Source organism: Hoplias malabaricus, chromosome 2 (genome assembly GCF_029633855.1).
Source record: "Hoplias malabaricus isolate fHopMal1 chromosome 2, fHopMal1.hap1, whole genome shotgun sequence".
NCBI classification, from domain to species: domain Eukaryota; kingdom Metazoa; phylum Chordata; class Actinopteri; order Characiformes; family Erythrinidae; genus Hoplias; species Hoplias malabaricus.
Window position 1 is genome coordinate 30,532,599 of NC_089801.1, and position 20,916 is coordinate 30,553,514.

Sequence of the window (20,916 nt, forward strand, 5' to 3'; positions counted from 1 at the left end):
ACACAAACTAAAATTTAGCCAGCCAGTTTGTGCCTAATTTCAGCTAATACTCGATATTCTGATTCTTTCCCCAACATACACTATGTTGTGTGGATGATGAATGATGATGGTGATGACCCACCGTGACCCTCAACAGATAAACAGATACAGTCAATGAATGAATGAATATATGATTATTATTATTATACTCATGCAATGGGCCTCAGTGTATCTTTCAGCAGATGTGAGAGGAACTGCTTACACAAAAATTTAAAGGCATAGGTTTAGAAAGACACACACATATAGTAATGCACACACACACACACACACACACACACACTGCAGATAAGAGTTTTATGTATTACACTGCCAAGGACCATTCAGTATTGAGCCCATAAATCAACTGGACTGTCTAAACACACACACACACACACAAGAACACCCGCTGCTGCAACGTCCTTGACGTTAAATGGACCCCCAGCACCCCACCCACTGGTAGTTTCTTCATTACCGAAGTTATGGCGCTATGATTTATGTTGCCAACACACCACAATTTCAGCCGAACAACCACATGCTCATAAAAAAGTAAGAGGAAGATGTCCCTTTTATCCTCTACTTCCTTAACCCCCCCCCCCTCCGCCCCACACCTTTCTCTCTCTCTCTCTCTCTTTCCCCTTGTCTATCTTTCTCCTTCCCTAGGGCTCCCTTAAGCCCTGAAAGTACCTGAAAGTCATCAGAAGTGCTACGTTTGCAAATGAAAATAATGAAGTCCTTGGAAGGTCATGACAGTGGCCTTGGGGCATTGCAAAGTCCTTGTTTCTTTTAAATCTCAGAAATTGTTGCATTCCATGAATGATTTCACTCGGATTACAAGGCCAAGTGTTGGAATATAGGCCAGGATACAGTGTTCAGACACATAAAGGCAGTCTATTGTTAGCCGCCTTATTATGACAACATAATAGTCACTGTTTCGTTGTAGTGCCTGGGATGCTCTGTCTTGTGAACAGACCTATGGGCAGGCTGTACATTTTTCTAAAACATATACTTCATCCAAGGCTCAAGGCTCACAGCTCTCTCTGGACCGAATGTGCATCATCCCATACATTTGTGATGAGCTCGAGAGGCTTTTGTGGCCAAGAAATGATCATCCAACATCAGTATTGACCTCAGTAAAGGCCCTGTGACTGAGTACAATCAAATCTTTACAGACATGTCCCAATTTGTAGTGTATACCTAAGCATTGCTAAGAGAATAGTAGAGGGCACTGCAAAAAGGGGGACATGATATTGTATGTCTGAATGCTTTTGGCCATGCTGTGTTGGACTAGTGTCTTGGTGTGTCCTTTCAGGCATGAGCGTTACTGCTAGGCAGGTCCAAAAAACTGCTCAAAAAGACCTAGATCAAGCCCATATTTGGTAGGTTATTCATAATCTGAGGTCATGTCTCCTCATGACTGCACTTATGAATGGCACTGAAAGCAATGATGATTCTTTGATCTTGAGACACAGGTGGCTAAACCTTTTGGCCATCAAGGTAAAAAAAAAAATACATATATATATATAGTAATAATAACAATCTATATAAATACATGGGGAAGACCAGTGAGTAAGGGCAAAGTATGGTTAATAGAATCAGTATATCTAGTACACCTCTTTGAAGATGCTCATTTCTACAAGCACCTTTATTTGATTTCTAGTTGTATGTTAGGTTTAAGGTAACACTAGACTTGACTATGTTAAGATAACACTTTTAAACTAAATTTAAAGGGACATATTTTGAAAACCTACGTGTTTTCAGTGCTGTTGCATGTTACTTTCAGTATTTGGCATATCTATCAAGCCAAAACCTGTGAAATAAGACCACCCACCACCCCATTTGAACATCTCCAATCACAGTGCTGAACACATTAACAGGTGAATATTGTTTTTATTCAAAAATGAATATAAACAATAGCAGAGAAATGATTGTTGAGAATTGCAGAGAAAAGAAAATTGAGCCAAAGCAAGGATTCTGTATTGAGAAAGTCCTGCAAACCTGGCAAAAAAATGAGTGCAGAAAAAAGAGAAACATACAAATCTGCAAAGATGAGAGCAGAGACAGAAGAGAATGGACCTTCTGTGTTTCTTTCATCTCATTGCTTCGTACTGTGTGTGAGAGAGATGTGTGTGGCTCACTCATATAAAAGAACAGGTGCTGAAATGTTCGTTCTGAACTGGGCTATTTAGACAGGTGGTAAATGCTGCTGCATTTGTTCCTTGTGGTATTTGGACCAAAGCTTATGACAGATATTTTATTAAGACCCCAGGGAACTGTTATCGGGTGGAAACGTGTACAATATATATAGTATCACATATGGGTTTCCTTGTAGCATTTTTACAGTCACTCCTTCAGTAAAAATCACTGACATATAGCTGTAGTTTTCCAGTCTTACACATCAAATGACTAGTTACACCACTTCTATTGGCAGGTAGTTATGTATATAGGATCCTCAGGAGGCCTTTATAAGAACCCTGACCTTATGCAAGTGAATATATTTTCATATAAATAATTATTACTATGTTACAGAATACTATGTTTGCCATGTAATGACTTATAAATCATTGAATATAGGATTCAGCCCACCACCCCATTTCACAGGTGTTACTGTTTTGAAGACTGGAACTGTGACGTACACCTTGTCTGTATAGTACTCCAGAGAATCTTCAGCTGAATGGAAACCCATATGTTCATATTCCTTTTTAACAACCAAGAAGGCAATATAGGCTCAGACTCACTGCCAAGGGGGATATTTTCTTTCCTCTGTTGTTTAAAAGGTACGAATAAGCAGCTGGAAGTGATACTGTGCTATAATTGGTAGGTTGTGTATGTGACACATATTCAGATGTCAATTTTACTTACACAGCTGAAGGAAATGTCTTAACTGAATGTTTGACTCAGAGACTTCATTTAAATCGGGGCTCACAGCACAATGTGTGTGTGTGTGTTTAAGTGAGGTAAAGATCCAACATCTGGCCAAACAGTGCATGACATGACTGCATCTTACTTAATATCATACAGCCACATGTGTGTGTGTGTGTGTGTGTGTGTGTGTGTGTTGTGTGTAAGTGTTGTAAGTGGATTAAGTGATCTGTTGAGTTGAGTTTGACAATTACCTCACCACTTCACTTCAGATTAACTCAAGTGTCTTCACCCAGACGTCTTTCCAGGGTTCAACCCTCTCTCTCTTTTTTCTCTCTCTCTCTCCATCTCTCTTTTACTCTCTCAAATTCTATCTCTCTGCCTATCTGTCTTTACCCTATCTCTCCCTCACACAGCCATTTTTCTCTTGTTTTTTTAACTGCCCTTGCTCATTCTCTTTTCTCTGTCCTCTATATACCTTGTGTTCTCTCTTTCTCTTTCCTGCCCTCTCTCGCTTACTTTTGTTGACTCTCTCTCTCTCTCTCTCTCTCTCTCTCTCTCACACACACACACACACACACACTCCCCATCCACATCTTCCTCATTCTTTCAGAGGGAAAAGCTCAATAAACAAACGAAAAAAAAAGAAATTTTCTTCTGTACTTAAACAGAACGATAAAAGATAAATATCTCTGCAGCTTCAAGCTAAGAAGTGTGTGTGTGTGTGTGTGAAGGCACCTAACCTTGAAATGTTGATCACATATTCATTCCTCCACCCAGTAAAGTCTTGTGAGGACAGACAGATGGAGAAGCGAGAGAGAGAGAGAGAGAGAGAGTAGGCGGTACACAATCACAAGCAGAATAAAAAGTTTATGTCAGAATAGGGGAGTGTTATGAAGTGAATTATTCTCATTACATTGTCTTCGGTTCTGTGTTTTTCTCTGCTCTACTTTTTACACTGTGTGTGGCTGGTGGAATTAGGGACGTGTGGGGGATGCTGAGTGGGCTGCAGCACCCTTGGATTTTGAGGATTTAAAGAGAGAAGGCTGATGATTAATGTCAACGGATTCTCTGGTTAGATGAAACTTAGATGAACCCGTACGTTACACTGGGGTTTCCAGAGTAGGGCAGGTGTAGGTGGAGAAGACTTGTAGAGATGGCATCATGAATACCAATGTGTATGTGAAAATATTCAGCGTTAAAATCATTCCCACGCTCAACATACTTGGCAGGAAAGAAATGACAATGACCCTAAACATCCATTAAAAAAAAAACATTTGAATGTTTCTAAAGAAACAAAGAAAGTGAAAACCGTCACCTGACGCGAAAGTATGTCACCTGACCAGTCCTAGAGTCACTGCCATAAACAAGGTGGACATTCAAGATCTTCTAAAAACAAAGTGATGAAATTTCATTGGTTACGAACATAAGCATGTCCTGATTCTTAATCTTTTCTGGGTTACATAGCTATATGTCTGTGTGTGTGTGTGTGTGTGTGTGTGTGAGAGAGAGAGAGAGAGAGAGAGAGAGAGAGAGAGAGAGAGAGAGAGAGAGAGAGAAAGAGAGAGAGAAAGAGAGAGAGAACATTTCTTGTCTTGATCTTTTGAAACACTATACATGGCTTTCATGCAGTCCGTTGAGACACACACACACACACACACACACACACACAGTCTCTGAGTCTTTGAACATTTGTCTCTGCAGTTAGCATGGGCTAGGTTAGCATCTGTGATATATGGAGGTAATATAAGAAACCCAATTAGAACTAGAGCTCTCTCTCTCTCTCTCTCTCTCTCTCTCTCTCTGGTATGTATAATGTATGCTCTAGCTCCACACTGATCATTTTTATTGCATGCTTCTTCTTCTGGGCCACCGTGGCAGAATTCACTTGATTAACACACACGCACGCACGCATGCACACACACACTTGAAGTCCACAGTTGCTGTATTAGCTGCATGGAAGCCATGCATTTTTTCTCTCTTTTTAATGTTCCCTTTCGTTTCTTTTTTCCGTTTCACACTTCATATGTGTCATATAAACAATCTATGAAGTCCATTACTTTTCATTTGTAACATTGTCCTGTTTATTTAATTTTTTTGTCCAGGAAAGGAATTCATTTTCAAAACCTGGGATCATCCAATTACCATCCTGTTTCATCCCAGAAAATTTTAGCTGGTATTTTTTTCTCCAGGATGTGCTTCCTGCAGCACAGCAACAATGAGCCTTTCAGAGTCAGATGTAACTGTGGATTTGACAATTTCTCGTGCACCAACTCGTATAACAATTTGTTTCACATGGGTGTGTTTTTGTTGAAGCACTGTTGTGACCAGCTTACCTCTGCATGTTACACTAGAATAAAGGCCTGTGATTGGAGGTTGAAGGAAGTCCAGAAGTCTTGCCTACCTTCCTTTGTAAATCATAGTTACTGATAAATATGAGTTTAATGATAAATAATTGATTACTCTTTTCAGTTTTCCATCTGGAAGGATCTTGATACTCTTTGCTCCACAAACACTGGAATACCTTCTGTAAATTATCTGTAAAATAATGTAAATAATTATTATTTCTGTAAACTTTATCATTTCTAGTACAGTGTTCTGGGAATTCATTAGCGTAATTTCTCTCCTCCATGCCTGGGGTATATTTATCTGTGGGCCGCATTAGTAACGTCTTCGTTCCCGTGTAGAGCTAGAGGTGTGAGGATTGCTATTTTTCACTGCTGTGAGGTCACACTATCTGTTCCTGGGCTGCCATCAGAACATTTCTACTCCATGTTTGAATAATGAGGTACCAAGCTGTGGCTTTGCTCCACATTTCTGTAAGTGCAATCTCTTCTTTTAGAAGGAGAAGCTGCTTCCAGGTCTGTTTAAACTCTCTACTACACTCTACTACCAACAGAAGCAGTCTCAAATCAGCCGAGGGGTCTGGGGGGTTGGAACAAAATTCTGGGAAGGGGTTTAATTTTCTTATCCTAATTTGCCACCACTGGTTGCCATGGAAATCTGTCTATGTTTGTGGGGACTCTATGCATCAGGGAACTTAACAGCTGAAACAGTAAGACTAGTACTGTTTAATGTATGTGTGAGGAGAAGATGCTAGGATGTGTATTGTTTATGAGGGCCATGTTTACTCAGTTGTCTTAAATGTCCAATGTCATTTCTCTCTCTCTCCCTCTCTTTTCCAATTTCATTCATATTTTCCTCTCATTCTTATCTTATGTCATACTATAATTGCATGCACTCGAGGGCAGACTAAAACTGGGCGCTGGCTGGCCACATGTCAGAAAAGTGTCAGACCATTTTAGCGGCTTGATCAATAAATCAGTCGTCTGCTTTTCTATGTGATGATAGACCAGGCTGTAAGAGGTTTAATCTGAAATATAACACCAACTAGTGCACACACACACACAGACCCAAGGGCATGTTTCACTTGCCAGAACTCTGTAACATTTCATGTGTGCTGCTTTGATTGTGCGACTCATTCGAAGTGTTGCGTAAGTGCAAGGTTTTTTTTTTTTTTTCCAATAATGCCACTGTTGAGAAAATACAGCTGCTGGGGACAGCACATCATCACTAGTCGAAGACCAGGAACATTCTGATCTTAGTTATTATCAACTGAAAAGAAGAACCCATCCAAAAATAGCATTTCTACTTCATGTGGGAATAATGAGGTACCAAGCTGTGGCTTTGCTTGACATTTCTCTGAGCTTAACATCTGCTTTAGGAAGAGATTCCAGATCTGTGTAAATTACCCTCCTACTACACTGATGTGTATATATATACACCAGATAATTAATGTTTAATCTTGTTATGTTTACATGCAAAAAAAAACAACAACATAAAACTGTCATTAAAATAAAAGATAGGAGCTGTTCATCTTTTAGCTTTTTATTAAATTGAAAACGCCAAAGACGAGTGCACCTACTATATGGAGTGTCTCAGATATTCATAACAATTATGTTACACTCTTAAAAATAAATTTGCTACAAAGGTTTTTTTTTAAACAATGCCATTGAGGAAACACTTTTGGTTCCTTAAAGAACAATATTTGTTGTAGAGATGTATGAGAATAAATGACCTTTAAAGGGTTTTAAAATCCATCACTCTATCTTAAGGTTCATTTCCCATTTGAATATACTTGCAAAATGGTTCTTTATAGAAACAAAAGTGGTTCTTCTCTGGCATCTCTGCAAGTATACTTTGTAACACCTTATTTTTAAGAGTTTATGATAAGTTATGATCAATAATTATTTTGTTATCACTCAGCTCATGTCCACTGATTTCACCAAATCCAAATTCTCTGTTATGTAGCTAAAGAAGAGCTGTAGAAACAGTGCTGTAAACTGCTATGGGAAAACAGCACAGGTAAAATTCCTTTAACTCTAATGGGAGAGTGATCTCAAGTTGAAATGTTACATATTTTCTAAATGGCCATTCCCAGGACTAATAAATTGTGTACAAATTTCATGTGAATATCTGGCAACCCAATATGAAAAACCAGCCTTAAAAAAAACAGCCTCCCCTGTATATAGCCCTACTCCTAAATCTAACTCCAAATCTTAACCCTTGTGTTTTGTGACTCTTTTCATTTTAGAAGCGATACCATGCTGCATTTTGAAGGTTGGATCTAGGCTAAGAGTTATGATTAAGGCTTGTGTTCTAATAGCTGTTCCTGTTTCCCAGCAGCATGTGTGTCTTTGAACAGCTGTGGGTTCCAGTGTTCCATTTGTTTTCCTGTCTTCTAACATCAATATATTCCAGTGTTCACTCTGTGTCCTTGTGTTCAAACGTCTAGTTCAAATCTTTCAGCGAACCACTGACTTCAGAAAAAACACTGGACTATCTGAGTGTCCATTTAAATTAGAATACATTGAAAAAATCAGTCAGAGAAAGGATGTGAACCTGTGGTCATTAGAATGACCCTCAGCTTTCCTGATAGCAAAATAGTATTGGGAATGTTTTCATGGCTTATCTCCTCAGAAATTCCACACATACCAGAGACAAACTCTGGAAGACACAACTTCCCTGACAGGGTGCATCACTGTCTCCCATTCGACAGATAGATGACATGACCAAACGTTTTCAGAAACCTGTTTTTTTTTTAGCATTTATTTCCTGCAGTGACGGACATTAATGCAGTTTGTCCACATTTCTTGGAACATTGCTGTGAGGATTTATGAGAGTATTTCTGAGGTCAGATGTTGGATGATTAGTGCAAATGCCAATCCAGCTCATCCTGATGGTCCTGGATGGTGTTCTATTATTCCAGGTCTGAGCAAAACAAATACAACAAGCAGAGACAAGAAAGAGAACTGAGCAAAAATGGCTAAAATCCAGAGCTTCTTCTACTTCCTCACTGCTGGGCTCTTGGGCTGAGCTGAGCTGAGCTGAGCTGTGGCTCATTCACATTTAAAGGAACAGGTGCTGAAACATTTCTGGTGACGGGGGGAAAATGCTTGATCCTTGTGGTATTTTGACAACACAATGTCATAGATGTTTCTTTAAGACCCCGGAATTGTGGTCACCTGTGGAAAAGGGTTATTAAAAGCATCTGACTTTACTGAATACATTCAAAGTGCTGGCTACAAAGTTGTGGTATTTTCCTATTTGATAGATAGCATTTCCACTTCTGTCTTCATTAGGCTGGTTAAAGGAGAGCATCACTGAGAGAAAATAAGACGAATAAGACGAGTTTTTCCTGCAAATTCACTCTTTTAAGTGACAGTGACAGAAGACGGTGATCTTTTCCAGCACGCTACTTTACATGGTACATTAAGGCCTGATAGATGAGCCACATTATACAGTTTCCTCTCATCATCAAGGGCACTTTTCACTATTCCCAAAAATATGCTTGCTCATTACTTGACTGGCAACGGCTAACACACACACACACACACACACACACACACACACACACACACACCCTAAACGGTATGAGGTTGACAACCAAAACCTTATTTTTTATTTTATTTTATTTTTTATATATACATTCTTATTTTGTGCTTTTGGATTCTCATGCTCTTGCTTGATGTCATCTTCAATTGCTCTTCATTCATTCATTCATTCATTCATCTGTTCAGGGTTGTGGTGGGTCCAGAACCTATCAGGAATCATTAGGCACAAACCAGGAACAGCAGTCCATTACAGGTGTTTTGGACTGTGGGAAGATACCTCAACACCCAGAGGAAACCCATGCAGACAGTGACTGCTTGTAATGGCACTGTTTTATCTAACACTGCAGCTATGTTCCAGTACACAAGAAGGGTGCATACAAATGCCCAAAAGGGTTAAAGTATGTGGATGTTGTACTTCATCTGCTCCATATAAAAAACGATGCATGTGTTTTTTCATTTGTTCATTACTGAATGAATCTTCTTTATTTTAAGAAACATCTCTTGTTCAGATAAATAGTCACCAACCTACTTTAAATATGACCACTCAGTTTGAGGGACCCCCTCTATGGAGCATAAACCGGTTCCTTCTGGGAATACAAGGCATATAATAGTTCATTTAACATATTAGAAAATAAACAAAAGTAATCAGTATTCACTTATATGAATGTTGTTGTTGAATGTTGTTATAACATTAGGGAAATGTTGAAATGTTGAAATGTTCTTTTGGCAATGGAGAATGTTTGGAAAATGTTAGTCAGGTTGTCCTTAGGTTTGAAGGGGTCTTGTGCCAGGGGGAGTTGGAGGTGAGGTGTAGATAAACAGAGCGGCTAATGCCTAAAGCTTTAGGCAGAGAAGCAGCAGAGGCTTTCTAATGCTTATATTAGTATTTCACACTGACTGCATTTCGACAAGGAGCTTAAGCCAGTTTCTCTCTCTCTCTCTCTCTCTCTCTCTCTCTCAATCCTCTTACACTCTCCTGGTTTCTTCATTGTTATTCCAGCACCTTGCCGTCTGCAGCAATTTGCTCCAGTGCAATGTGGCTGTTGTGAAAAGCCAATGGCTTCTGTAAGAAGGTGATCAAGTCCCCTTTAACCTGCCATTCACACTCACTGTTCAGAAGATTTGACAATGACTCAAATGCTGCACTCTACAAATGCTTCGCCACCTTCAAATACGATGTACTTATCCAGTCCAACTCTTTTTTCAATAAGTATATTTCAGGGTCACTACGGCAGCAGTGCCATCAAAGAGCCTTGATGTCTCTGTACCTTGCAACCTTCCTGGGATCTTGGGTCTACCTTGCAGTCCTCCCAGTCAGCCTGGCATGGTATACCTTCAGAGGGAAGCATCCAGGGAGATTTTTTTATCAAATGCCTGAACCAGACTGGATCCTCTAAATGGGACGGTAAAATTTGTTGAAAGGTTCCTGCCAAAGAAAACTAACTTTGGCCGCTTGTATGTGTGATTTTGTTCTTTTGTTTATGACTATGGAGGGGGAATGTCTTCTTTTTGAAGGCATGAGATCATATTACAGGGCCAGCCATGGTTTAATGGTTAAAAAGTGGGTTTAGGACTGTATGGTCATTGGTTTGATCCCTATGACTGGCAAGAAAATTGAGGTTGTGGGGAGAGAAGCAACACTGCTATCTTCCTCCCTCAATTATTTGACTTCAGGACTATTCCCAGAATCTCTACACTGTGTACAGCATAGAGTTGTTATCTGTATGTGTGCTAAATATGCATTGATCAGATAGGGCAAGGGAATATCTGGCAACCCTGTGTGAACAATCAGTCTTAAAACTTCCCCTAAAATCTTCAGGGTTGTTTTTTACCCTTAAACTTAACCCTGAACCTAACTGTAAACTCCAAAACATTAAATGAAACAAAAAAAGGTAATAAAAGGTGGTTGTTTCACACTATCAGTAAATCTTAAACCTAACCTTAAGGCAGACAGAAAATAACACTAATTTTGGAAGATGCTCTCTGAGAACAGAGGGTTTAAGTGTATTTAGTGAAAAAAAAAAAGAACAAGTTAATGGGAGCTCGCTTAGTGAATGTAAAATAATTATATTTTATGATGAATTAAAATGTACAAAGTTTTTAGTAAAATATTTACTAAATTCTGAAGATTTGGTTGTAACCCTGTATACCGTCCTGTATACCTTGTTGCTGTCCAATGAAAAGCATATATCTCAGAAACGAGAACGAGAACGAGAAGGTAAAAACATTCTCAACTTTCACTAGAGCACAATGTAAAAAATTGTATATTCCCAGTCATTTTGGAGCATTTCTATTGGTCCATTCATCATGAAATTTCACACAGTGTGAAGAACAGTTGCTGTGATGAAATGATGTAGTAAATTAAAAATATACAACAATGGAGAAACATGTAGTTTGCTTTGTATTCAGTTTATAAGTGAATAGTTGTATTTTTGTTACTTTAATTCACTTTTGCCCATGTTAAGTTTCTCATTGGATTCTCACTGGATTCTGTCACCAGCTCTAATTGTAAGAAGACACCGCTCTAGAATATTTTCCATCTTTTGTTTCCTCGCTGATCCTACTTCCTGCTCGTTAACACAGAGTAGAGATAACATAACTGTTTGCGGATGTAGAAAGAAAGCATTTTATTTACACTTGTGTCGAATGTGGTGAAGATCCATCTTTATGGTTTGAGAGATCTGCTCATTATCTGATCCTGGGTGTGTTTACACCTGGCTTTTCTTGCGGTCAGTGAAATCCAAACATGATCCAATCTCTAAAAATGTCAACAACCCCAAATGTGACTGAAGGAATTATTTCCACAGCTTCTTGTTGTGTGGTATTAGAGGAAAAGGCACTTGTCGTAAACATTTCATTAAGACCCCAGGGAAGTGTTTTAACTTGTGAAAAATGAGTATAATATGCTAAATGTAATCATTAACTACAGTCTAATGCTGTATTTGTTGGGTGGTCTTTCTTGGACTATCAGAGTTGTGAATGTTTTAGATATCATATTAGTCTTCTTCTAGATGGATCTAAACTGCTTCCCATTTACTCAGTGAGCTGTATGTTTGTAGAAGGAAGTTATAGTCCGAGAAATCCATTTCCTTCCTTTGCCTACAGGAAAACGTCAAGGGCTATGAACAATATTTATTGCTGCGAGGGGATTCATTGCACATTCTTTTCCCCCGTACCTAGCATAATCCTTATCTTCCGGCCTTGTGCTTTTCCAGTTTCATTGCTCTCTCTTTCTCTCTCTCTTCCTCACACACACACACACACACACACAAACTCAATTTTGTATTCCTATCATAATGGGACATTTCCACTGAGGTGTATTAAAGTAGCTAAATGTACATAGTGTAATAAAAGTAATAGAATTTAAATTAGATGTGCCTTCCAAGTTACCCAAGATGTAAGAACCTTTCCAACATTTTGGAGCTTAGAGTTAGGATTAAGTGTTACGTTTGGATTTAGGATTACAGTTCATCTTTTGGATTATGGTTAGAGCTAGGATTAGGTTTAAAGTTAGGTCTAGGGTTGGGTATTAGTGAGCACAAAAGCATATAACACAGCAGTTTCCAATCATCACCTTTTGCAGCGCAGAGGTTTGTGGTTAAGTTTAAGGTTACAGTGAGGATTAGAGTTTGTTAGTGTTAGGTTTAAGTTCAGGGTTAAGAAAGCTTTGGAAGGTTTCTATAAATTCATGTGAACATCCACAAAAATATATTTAGTACACATTTTATGAGAGCCGGTTATATTTTGTACACATTATATGAATCCTAAAATTGGTATTTTAGTAAAAAAGACCAAATCACAGAGAGAGACCAAATATAGAGTTAAAAATATCAAAATTAGGAACACTATATGGAGTGATAAAAACACAGGACCCAGATTTAAATGAATAAGACATTTGTGATAATGTTAGATTAAGTATAAGAAAAACTGGCAAATTTGTGTAACCTCTAGCGAGGGATAGAGAGCAGATGTGTATCCGAGGACAGGAGAGTGTTGTGTGAAGGTGTGTAAATAGTGACATACACACTTGTATGCAAATGTTTGTACTAGTTCAACATCATGTTTTGCTGATTTGTTCTATCTATCACACTCTAAAAAGGCTTCTACAGGGAACAGACAAATATGGGCTTTCTCTGCAAGTGTCAGTCGGTTTCACCCCACAGTGTTCTCACAAACAGCCTTTGTTGGTATAGGCTTTTACAGATGTTTATTTAGGCTTATGTTAGCGATCATGACCAGCTGATGTAGCGTTAAGATCACACATTTACAGCACTATCACAAATCCTTATAGGTTCAAAATATTCATGCTGTTGACCTACCAACCCCACACAGAGATGAATACGCACTCTAGCACACACACACTCCCACACTTTTTACAGCTTTTTTGTTGCTTTGTTTATTTTCCCTTTCACCCCTGTCTGGCTGGCGCTAGTTTCACTGGCCGAATAAATATGCTTTTAATAAAGCATTCTCATCCCCTGTCAAAAACTCCAGTACAAAATTTGATCCAGATCAGATTGACCCAGATTGAACCGGATCATGAGGTGGGAAAGGCCAGTTAGCTTAGCGTCTAGCGCTTAGCTTAGTAGGGGCCTGGTCCTTGTTCGTCTGACCTCAATCTCCTGTGACCTCCCCAGACACAAGGAACAAGTAAACAAAGCAAGACAGGCTGACTTTAAAGGAGATTAGCTTTTAGCATTCAGCTTTACCCAGGGCCTGGGTAGCGCTAGCTAATGCTGCTAAAGGAGGAAACAGTACTGTGTGGGGTCTTTGAGCTAAAGGAGACCACCCATACTTTAAAAGCGGGTACTGTATCCCACGACACCCTGACCTCAGTGTTCATTTATTATATACTCATACACTCATAACGCCTACACTTACTGTCAACATATTACAGCTTAGCATGCACATATACATAAACACTTCTGGTGTTCTGACTTGAAGGATCTGTCCAGCACAGTGCTGGGAATAAGTTTTACATATTGTCGCTCTCCAGATAAAAATATGTAACCATTTTTGTTGATTTCTACTTTACTACATCATTGGAACGCAGCAGCACTGCTTCACATTTCATGATGAATGAACTAATAGAAATGTTTCAAAATTACTTGGAATAAAGTCTTTTTACACTGACTTCCATTGAAATTGAAATAGGTTTTTCCTTCTGTAAAATTACTATTTTGGGAGATACTAGTTTTTAATTGGACAGTGACAATATACATAATGATGTATAGAGAAATGAATCACACATACTTCATATTTACATGAATAATATAAGCAATGTAATTTCTCTCCTTATTGTAATGTGTTAATTAATACTTTAACATGTTTTAATTCCGTTTACAGATTGAATATATCAGCTATGAATTTGCCATTGGCCCAGGTTTATCCTTGTTAATTCTCCTTCCTCATGCAAAAAGAGAAAACAGATGCCATTTACAAAGGTGGAATGAGGTCAAGACTCATATCTGGCCACTTCTAATTTGGTTGAAATAATTTCTTTCTAACACTCCCAAATATGTACAGATTAAGGCCATATTTAAGTTTGTTCCCTGGAGCTGTATGTTTACTTTCACTTAGGAAATCAACTGAAGCTATGTAAGGTATTTTGTATAAATTGTGCTGTAGTTTGAATGTTAGATCCTCTTTTGTAAGTCGCTTTGGATAAAAGCGTCTGCCAAATGCATAAATGTAATGTAAATGTTAATGAAGCTGTCAGTTATCCAAGAGTTTTCAGTGCTTTGCATATGACTATAGGGTAGGTGTGGCCAACCTATCAGACACCTATCAGAAAAAATCTATCCATAAAAAAAAAAAACATAACTGCCAAGAGCCACAAGCTGTATGTATTTATTCAAATATGCCTGCACATACCTACCAATACAGCAACTGCAACTTCTTAAGACAATCACAAACTGAGACTGAGTCAATAAAGGTTTCAATTCCAGAGTCTAAAAGAATAGAATATTTTGCATTGGAGTCTCCTGCACTGTTTACTTTTATTTTATTTCACCGCTCTCACTGTGAACAGAGTTGCAGCTCAGCAGCTCAGTGGGACAGCGTTACAATCAGACTCTGAAAATAGTTTTGGATATTTCAGATTATTTTGTGCCCCATGGCACAGGGCTGTGCGGAAGAAACAGTGTCAATACGTGCCATGCCTTAAAGAAAAACCCTCGTTCTTCCCACAATGCTGCAACACAATGGCAGATACTGCGGAGGCTTATTTGCCGTTTGTAAAATGATTTCAGAATGTGATTCTAAGGCTGTCCTGCTGAGAAACAGAAAAGAGAGGACAGAGAGAGCAGTGGGAGATATAAAAGTGAACACGGATCGAGTCGCCCTGACAACAGCCCCAGAAACAGACGGAGAACTATTTATTTATTTATTTATTTATTTATATTATGCGATTTTCCGTTTAGAAATCAGAAAAGGTTTCTTTTCCATTTTCAATTTTTCATTTCAAAATGAAAAAAAAAAAATCAAATGGCCTGAAGGTACACTGACCCCATAAGTATACAACTGTATACTGAATGGAAAAACTGCACATGTAGATGAAATGAGCCATGGGTTGGCCACCCATGCTAGGGTATGTCTCTCTCTCTCACACTCACTAACACATACTCACAAATTAGTTTATGTGAATTGTGGACTTCCTAACATGGACTTCCTACAATTTTACGTTTTAAGGGAGACATACCATTAGCTTTTCCATCAGTATATCTACCTAAACACTAATCCTAACCTTAATTCACTCACCATGGAGAAGACAAGTCGCCAAAATGTGAGTGTGTATGCACACACACACACACACACACATACAGCTTTAAGTATCTTTGAAAATAAATCTGTATCTCAACAAAAGCATTTTCATTTCAGACTTTAACTTTTATGAATAAAGAATGAGATTCTTAGAGTTAGTAAGATTTGTGAGATAGCAGACTATCAGTACTTTATACACATAAAAAAACAGGTTGCACTGCCACAGTGTGTATGTGTGTGTGTGTGTGTTGGACTTTCCTGTCCAATTTCAAATAAATTCAGGCAATTTCATTCTTATTCAGGGTCTATACTGAGCAGTGATTGCTGGGGATATGAACCTGGCTCTGAGATATCGCTGGTTAACAGCAGGGTGTCCTGGAATGGCACTACAAGTGTGTGTGTGACAGGAAAATATATCATGTTGTGGGGACCAGAAATGATTATACATTCCCATTGTAGGGACACCTTGGCCTTGTGGGGACCAAGTAAATCATTAAATTTTAAGGTGAATGTGTGTGTTAAGCTTAGGGTAGATCCATTCAACCTCCTTAGGGGTAGAGTCTGGGTTAATGTCAGGGTATGATATTTATAGTAAGGTAAAATAAGTCTCCACAAAATGAATGGAAATCTGTGTAATATCCCAGGAATATGAAGCTTTATGCGAATATACAGGGTGTTTATGGATGATGGATGTGTGAAGTGATTCCCACTTGATTTACGCTCTTTCTCTCTCTCTCTCTCTCTCTCTCTCGCTCTCCCTCACACTCTCTCTTCAATGATTTAAATAGACGAATGATTCAGGGCCTATATCATCAGAAAAAGAGAAAGAATGAAAGACAAGGGACACGCTGCTGAAGTGTATTTTTTTCATGCTTTCCCTCTGAAATATTCAGAAGTGTGACTACAAAACACACACACACACACACACACACACACACACACACACATATATATATATATATATATATATATATATGGTGCATGTTTGATACTGTGCACCTGTCATAGAGAGCCCTTCATTAATTTAATTTTTAATGAAACCGAGATCATGTTCCTCAGAATGCCACAGTGAAGCCTTAAGTTATAATAATATAATAACTTACAGGAGTTAGTATGAAATCTCATTCTAAATTCTAAATCCCACTTTTGCAGCTACAACAGCTTGCACTCTTGTGGGAAAGCTTTCTATAGGATTTTGGCATGTGTCAGTGGGAATTTTTGCCTGTTCCTCCAGAAATATTTATGTGATAAGACACTGATGTTGCACTGGAGCACAGTCATGCTAGGACTGAATAAGGCCATCCCCAAACAGTTCCCACACAGTCGTAAGCATACTATAGTCCAAGATATCTTGATTTGCTTAATTATTATATTTCACTTCACTGGAACTACGGGACCTATGCCAAGCCCTGAAAAAAATAATCCTACAGCATTATACGTACCCCCTCCACCAAACTTTAGAGTTGGAACAATGCAATCAGACAGGTAGCGTTCTCCTGGCATTTGTCAAACCCAAACTCAGAGAGAAAAGAAAAAATTCATCACTCCACAGAACCTTTCCACTGCTCCAAGGTCTAGTGGTGCTATGCTTTACATCACTTCATCAGACACTTGGTATTGTACTTGGTGATTGGCTTACATGCAGCTACTCAGCCATGGAAAACCATACCATGAAGCTTGCCATTTGGAACGCAGATACTGGGTCAGCAGAGCTTTGATGACATTTACGTGCTGTGTGTCTCAGCACTCTGCGAACCCACTCTGTAAGTTCTATTGTCTGCCACTTTGTGGCTGAGTTACTGTGGTTTCTAAACGCTTCCACTTTTTCAATACCGCTCACAGCTGATCCTGGTATACCTAGGGAAGAAAGAAATTTCATGAAATGACTGGTTGCAATGGTGGCATTCTATTACACTGCAATGCTCAAATTCAGTGAGCTTTTTAGTAATTTTTTCAGAAACATTTTTAAAGACAGACTGCACAGCTAGATGTTTGATTATATACACCTGTGGCAAAGGGACTGTATGAAACACTTGAATGTCCCAAAAGTTCTGTCCATATATTGTTTGCTTTTATTACAGCTTAAGTTCTATAACCTAGTATAGTTATATAGCGTAGTTAACCTAGTATAGTTAACCAGTTTTAATCATATATTTATAACAGCTTATATTTATAATCTAGTATCAGTAGCTATGAGAGTTAACATCAATTAGTTATTAAAGAATAATAACTGATAACGATGAAAATAATTAATTAATTCTATGTCTGTAGCCACTTCATCAAGACTGGGGTCACAGAGTCATCATTCCAGAGGAATCATCAGGCACAAAACAGGAACACATTCTGTAGGGCGCATAGCCCATTACAGGGCATCACATACTTACCTGGTCACTCACATCTGTGGACAAGTGCACAAAGCCAATCCACCTACCAACATGTGTATTTGAATGTGGACGGAACCCGGAGCACATGGAGAAATAATAATAAAATTAATAAAATTAATAATGATAGTTTTTCAGGAAAATAACGCAAATGTTCCTTTACAGTGCGGCATACATTAGGCTGAATATGGAAGTGAAGGGACCCCTCATTACTTGGTCATGGGCCATTGGATGGCAGTGGTGAGTAACCAACCCATGGAGGTGATAGGGGGAAGGGCAAAGCTATGTTACCAGTGTGTGTGTGTGTGTGTTGTGTGAAGGGAATGAAAAGCATGTTGACAAGCCACATTTACATATAAACGCATTCACACACACCCACAGATCCTGGGCTTGCTCGCCTCACAGTAGGAGCTTAATGAGCAGATGACAGTGAAGATCAGTGGGCAGTGGAGTAGAGAAGGGGTTAAGTCCGACCCCTGACCTTACCCATCAACAGCACAATGGCTAGAAGGTGCCGACCGTCCACATCTACCTCTGCCTCAAAGGATATTTCCAGCAGAGAGCGGGCCTCAGGCACGCACCCCATAGGGTCCCAAATTAAACCAAATCAACCCCTTTTACCCCAGCTAACCCCCAAATCTCCCGCAACCCCCCACAAGCCACGTTTAAGTAATCCCCATTACCAGCAATAATCTCACACTCTGGCATCTGTAAGCTCAACTAACCTCAGCTAAACCTTTAGCACTGAGGTCAAACCAACTGCTATTTATTTTTTCTATAACACTCTATTTTTTTAAATCTTAAAATTGCTTTCATTTTCCATATTTGTTTGAGGTTGTGTGTGTTAGTGTCTATTTAACTACTTCATTGTAAAGTGTATACAGCAATTACTTGCTATAAATTATTATATAGTAAGAAGGTATTATTACACAGTACTTTCTACATAACTAGCATGTAATACGTAACCACATTTAATAATAGAAACCCAGTGTCCAGTTTGCTTTGTGCTGTGAGCTGCTTTTTACTCTCAAAATATTTGTCAGTTACAAAAAACTTTATAGGACATGATCAAGCAACACCTCTATTATGAATTATATATTTTATGTCAGGTGATCTATATGATGATAGTTAGATGTAATGGAGCAGCCCAGTGATTTTTCTTAATGTTATGAAACAGCTATTATACTGACACCTAGTGCTCTGGATGTATCATAGATTCTGTACTAAACCCATTTTCACAAATGGCCTCCCCCATGTGGGGGACCCTCTCTATAGAGTATAACCTTATCCATCCAGGGATTTTAGTGCAGTTTGCTTTTTCATCGCAAGTGAGTTGCATTTGAAAACATGTACAATTAATAATTCTTGTCCTAAATATTGTTTGCTGTTCTTTATTAAAATCAATCTGTGTTATTGCTGTTTGAATAAAAAAGACATGAATGCTTATATATATATTTTTTTTTTTTACAAAATTTTATTTAAAATCAACTTGTTTTCAGATCACTTCCTCCGGCTTTAGTACCAGGAGTCCATGATGCGCCTCATGCTCATGAAGCCCATGCCGCTCATGCTCATCATCTCCCTGAAGCTCCTGTACTCTCCGGGCTTGAAGTACCACATCCTGCCCCTGAAGTGAGGCTGCTCGTACATCAGCCAGTGGCCGTCCATCACGTGGCAGGACATGCAGCCATTTGACCATTGGTAACGTTCCATGAAGGAGTCGCAGTCATCGGACATCTCGTACATCTGACCTGTGAAGTTCTCCCTCTCGTAGATCCTCATCCTGTAGGATCCCCTGTGCTGAGGACACATAGGAGAATAGGTCACAAATTTGCCAGTCTGGATGTGGACAGGGTTGTGTTGTCTTTTCTGAACTTTGGCTTATGCTTTGTGAATGATCTTCATGGTCATTAGACCTTCACCCACAACAGGGGTTCCTGTTCACTGATGGATGAGGTATGGTGGCTACACATGGGCTAAATTAGGTCATTTTAAGCCCACATGGCTAATAGGTATATCTGCAAACCTAGTGTGCTTAACAAACGGGCCTCTCATATTCTAATATTGTAGAATTAAAGATATTTACCATGGGGATCATGCGGCAGGACCTGATCCAGTTGCTGAAGCCCCACATGTTCATGTAGTCAGCGTACTCTCCCCTCCTCATGAAGTACTGGTTTCCCATATAGTTGGGGCGATCATACACCATCCAGCAGCCGCTCTCCACTCTGCAGGAGTGACAGCGGCTCAGGTAGGAGGACATGTCGGAACAGTCGCCGCTACACTCATAAGAGCGGCCCTGGAAGTTCCTGTCCTCGTAGAAGATGACCTGTTTTGGTGAAACAAATGACAATGTTTATTCAAAGCAACATACACCCTTTAATCACATTACAGATTGTTATATGCAAAAGCAGTATTAGGAATCTTGGCCTATTTGCATAGCATGGTGTTCCTGAATCAACCACAAATGAGATGCTAAACAAAAATGACCAGCTTTAAAATTGTTTAAAACTGTCAGTTTGATGCTCTTGCCATTATTTACCTTGCCCATCATTTTGACGGTTGTTGTTGTGCCAAAGCAGTGCTTGACTGGATGGATGCTGGGATGGTGAGCTGATGTCCTGCCTGGGGTTTAACCCTCACATTTATACCTGTCCAAGCCCAAAAGGACATGGCAGTCCTATTGTGAAAAGTCCTGACCAAGCAACCCAGCTCAGGGGGCCCAATGTCCAGCTGAAGAGCTTTGACCATGCATCCATGTGACTCCAGAAGACTTTAGAATGGACCCCATTGGCAAGACAATGGAGTTTTGCTTTTTTGAAAAAATGCTTTGTTTGGGCCTTTACATCCCACAGGCACGCCAGGGCCGTCCAGGCTTTTGTTTCTCTGGTCACAAACACATGACCTCTACCTGGGCTACAGGAATGCCTTTTTGGCAAAAAGTAAAACTAAATATGCAAACATTTTTAGCAAGTGACAAGAAATTGTGACAACCTCAACAA

The 20,916-nt window shown here is 39.2% G+C and overlaps 1 protein-coding gene across 1 annotated transcript; it reads right to left on the reverse strand.

The window, feature by feature from the left end:
- Window positions 1-19,429: 19,429 nt before the first annotated feature.
- Window positions 19,430-20,468, reverse strand: LOC136683676 (gamma-crystallin M2-like). Its single transcript, XM_066659014.1, has 3 exons — window positions 20,457-20,468; window positions 20,001-20,243; window positions 19,430-19,714 (listed from the first exon to the last, which is right to left on the reverse strand). The coding sequence occupies exons 1-3, from the start codon at window positions 20,466-20,468 to the stop codon at window positions 19,430-19,432; spliced, it is 540 nt and encodes a 179-aa protein (XP_066515111.1).
- Window positions 20,469-20,916: the final 448 nt, after the last annotated feature.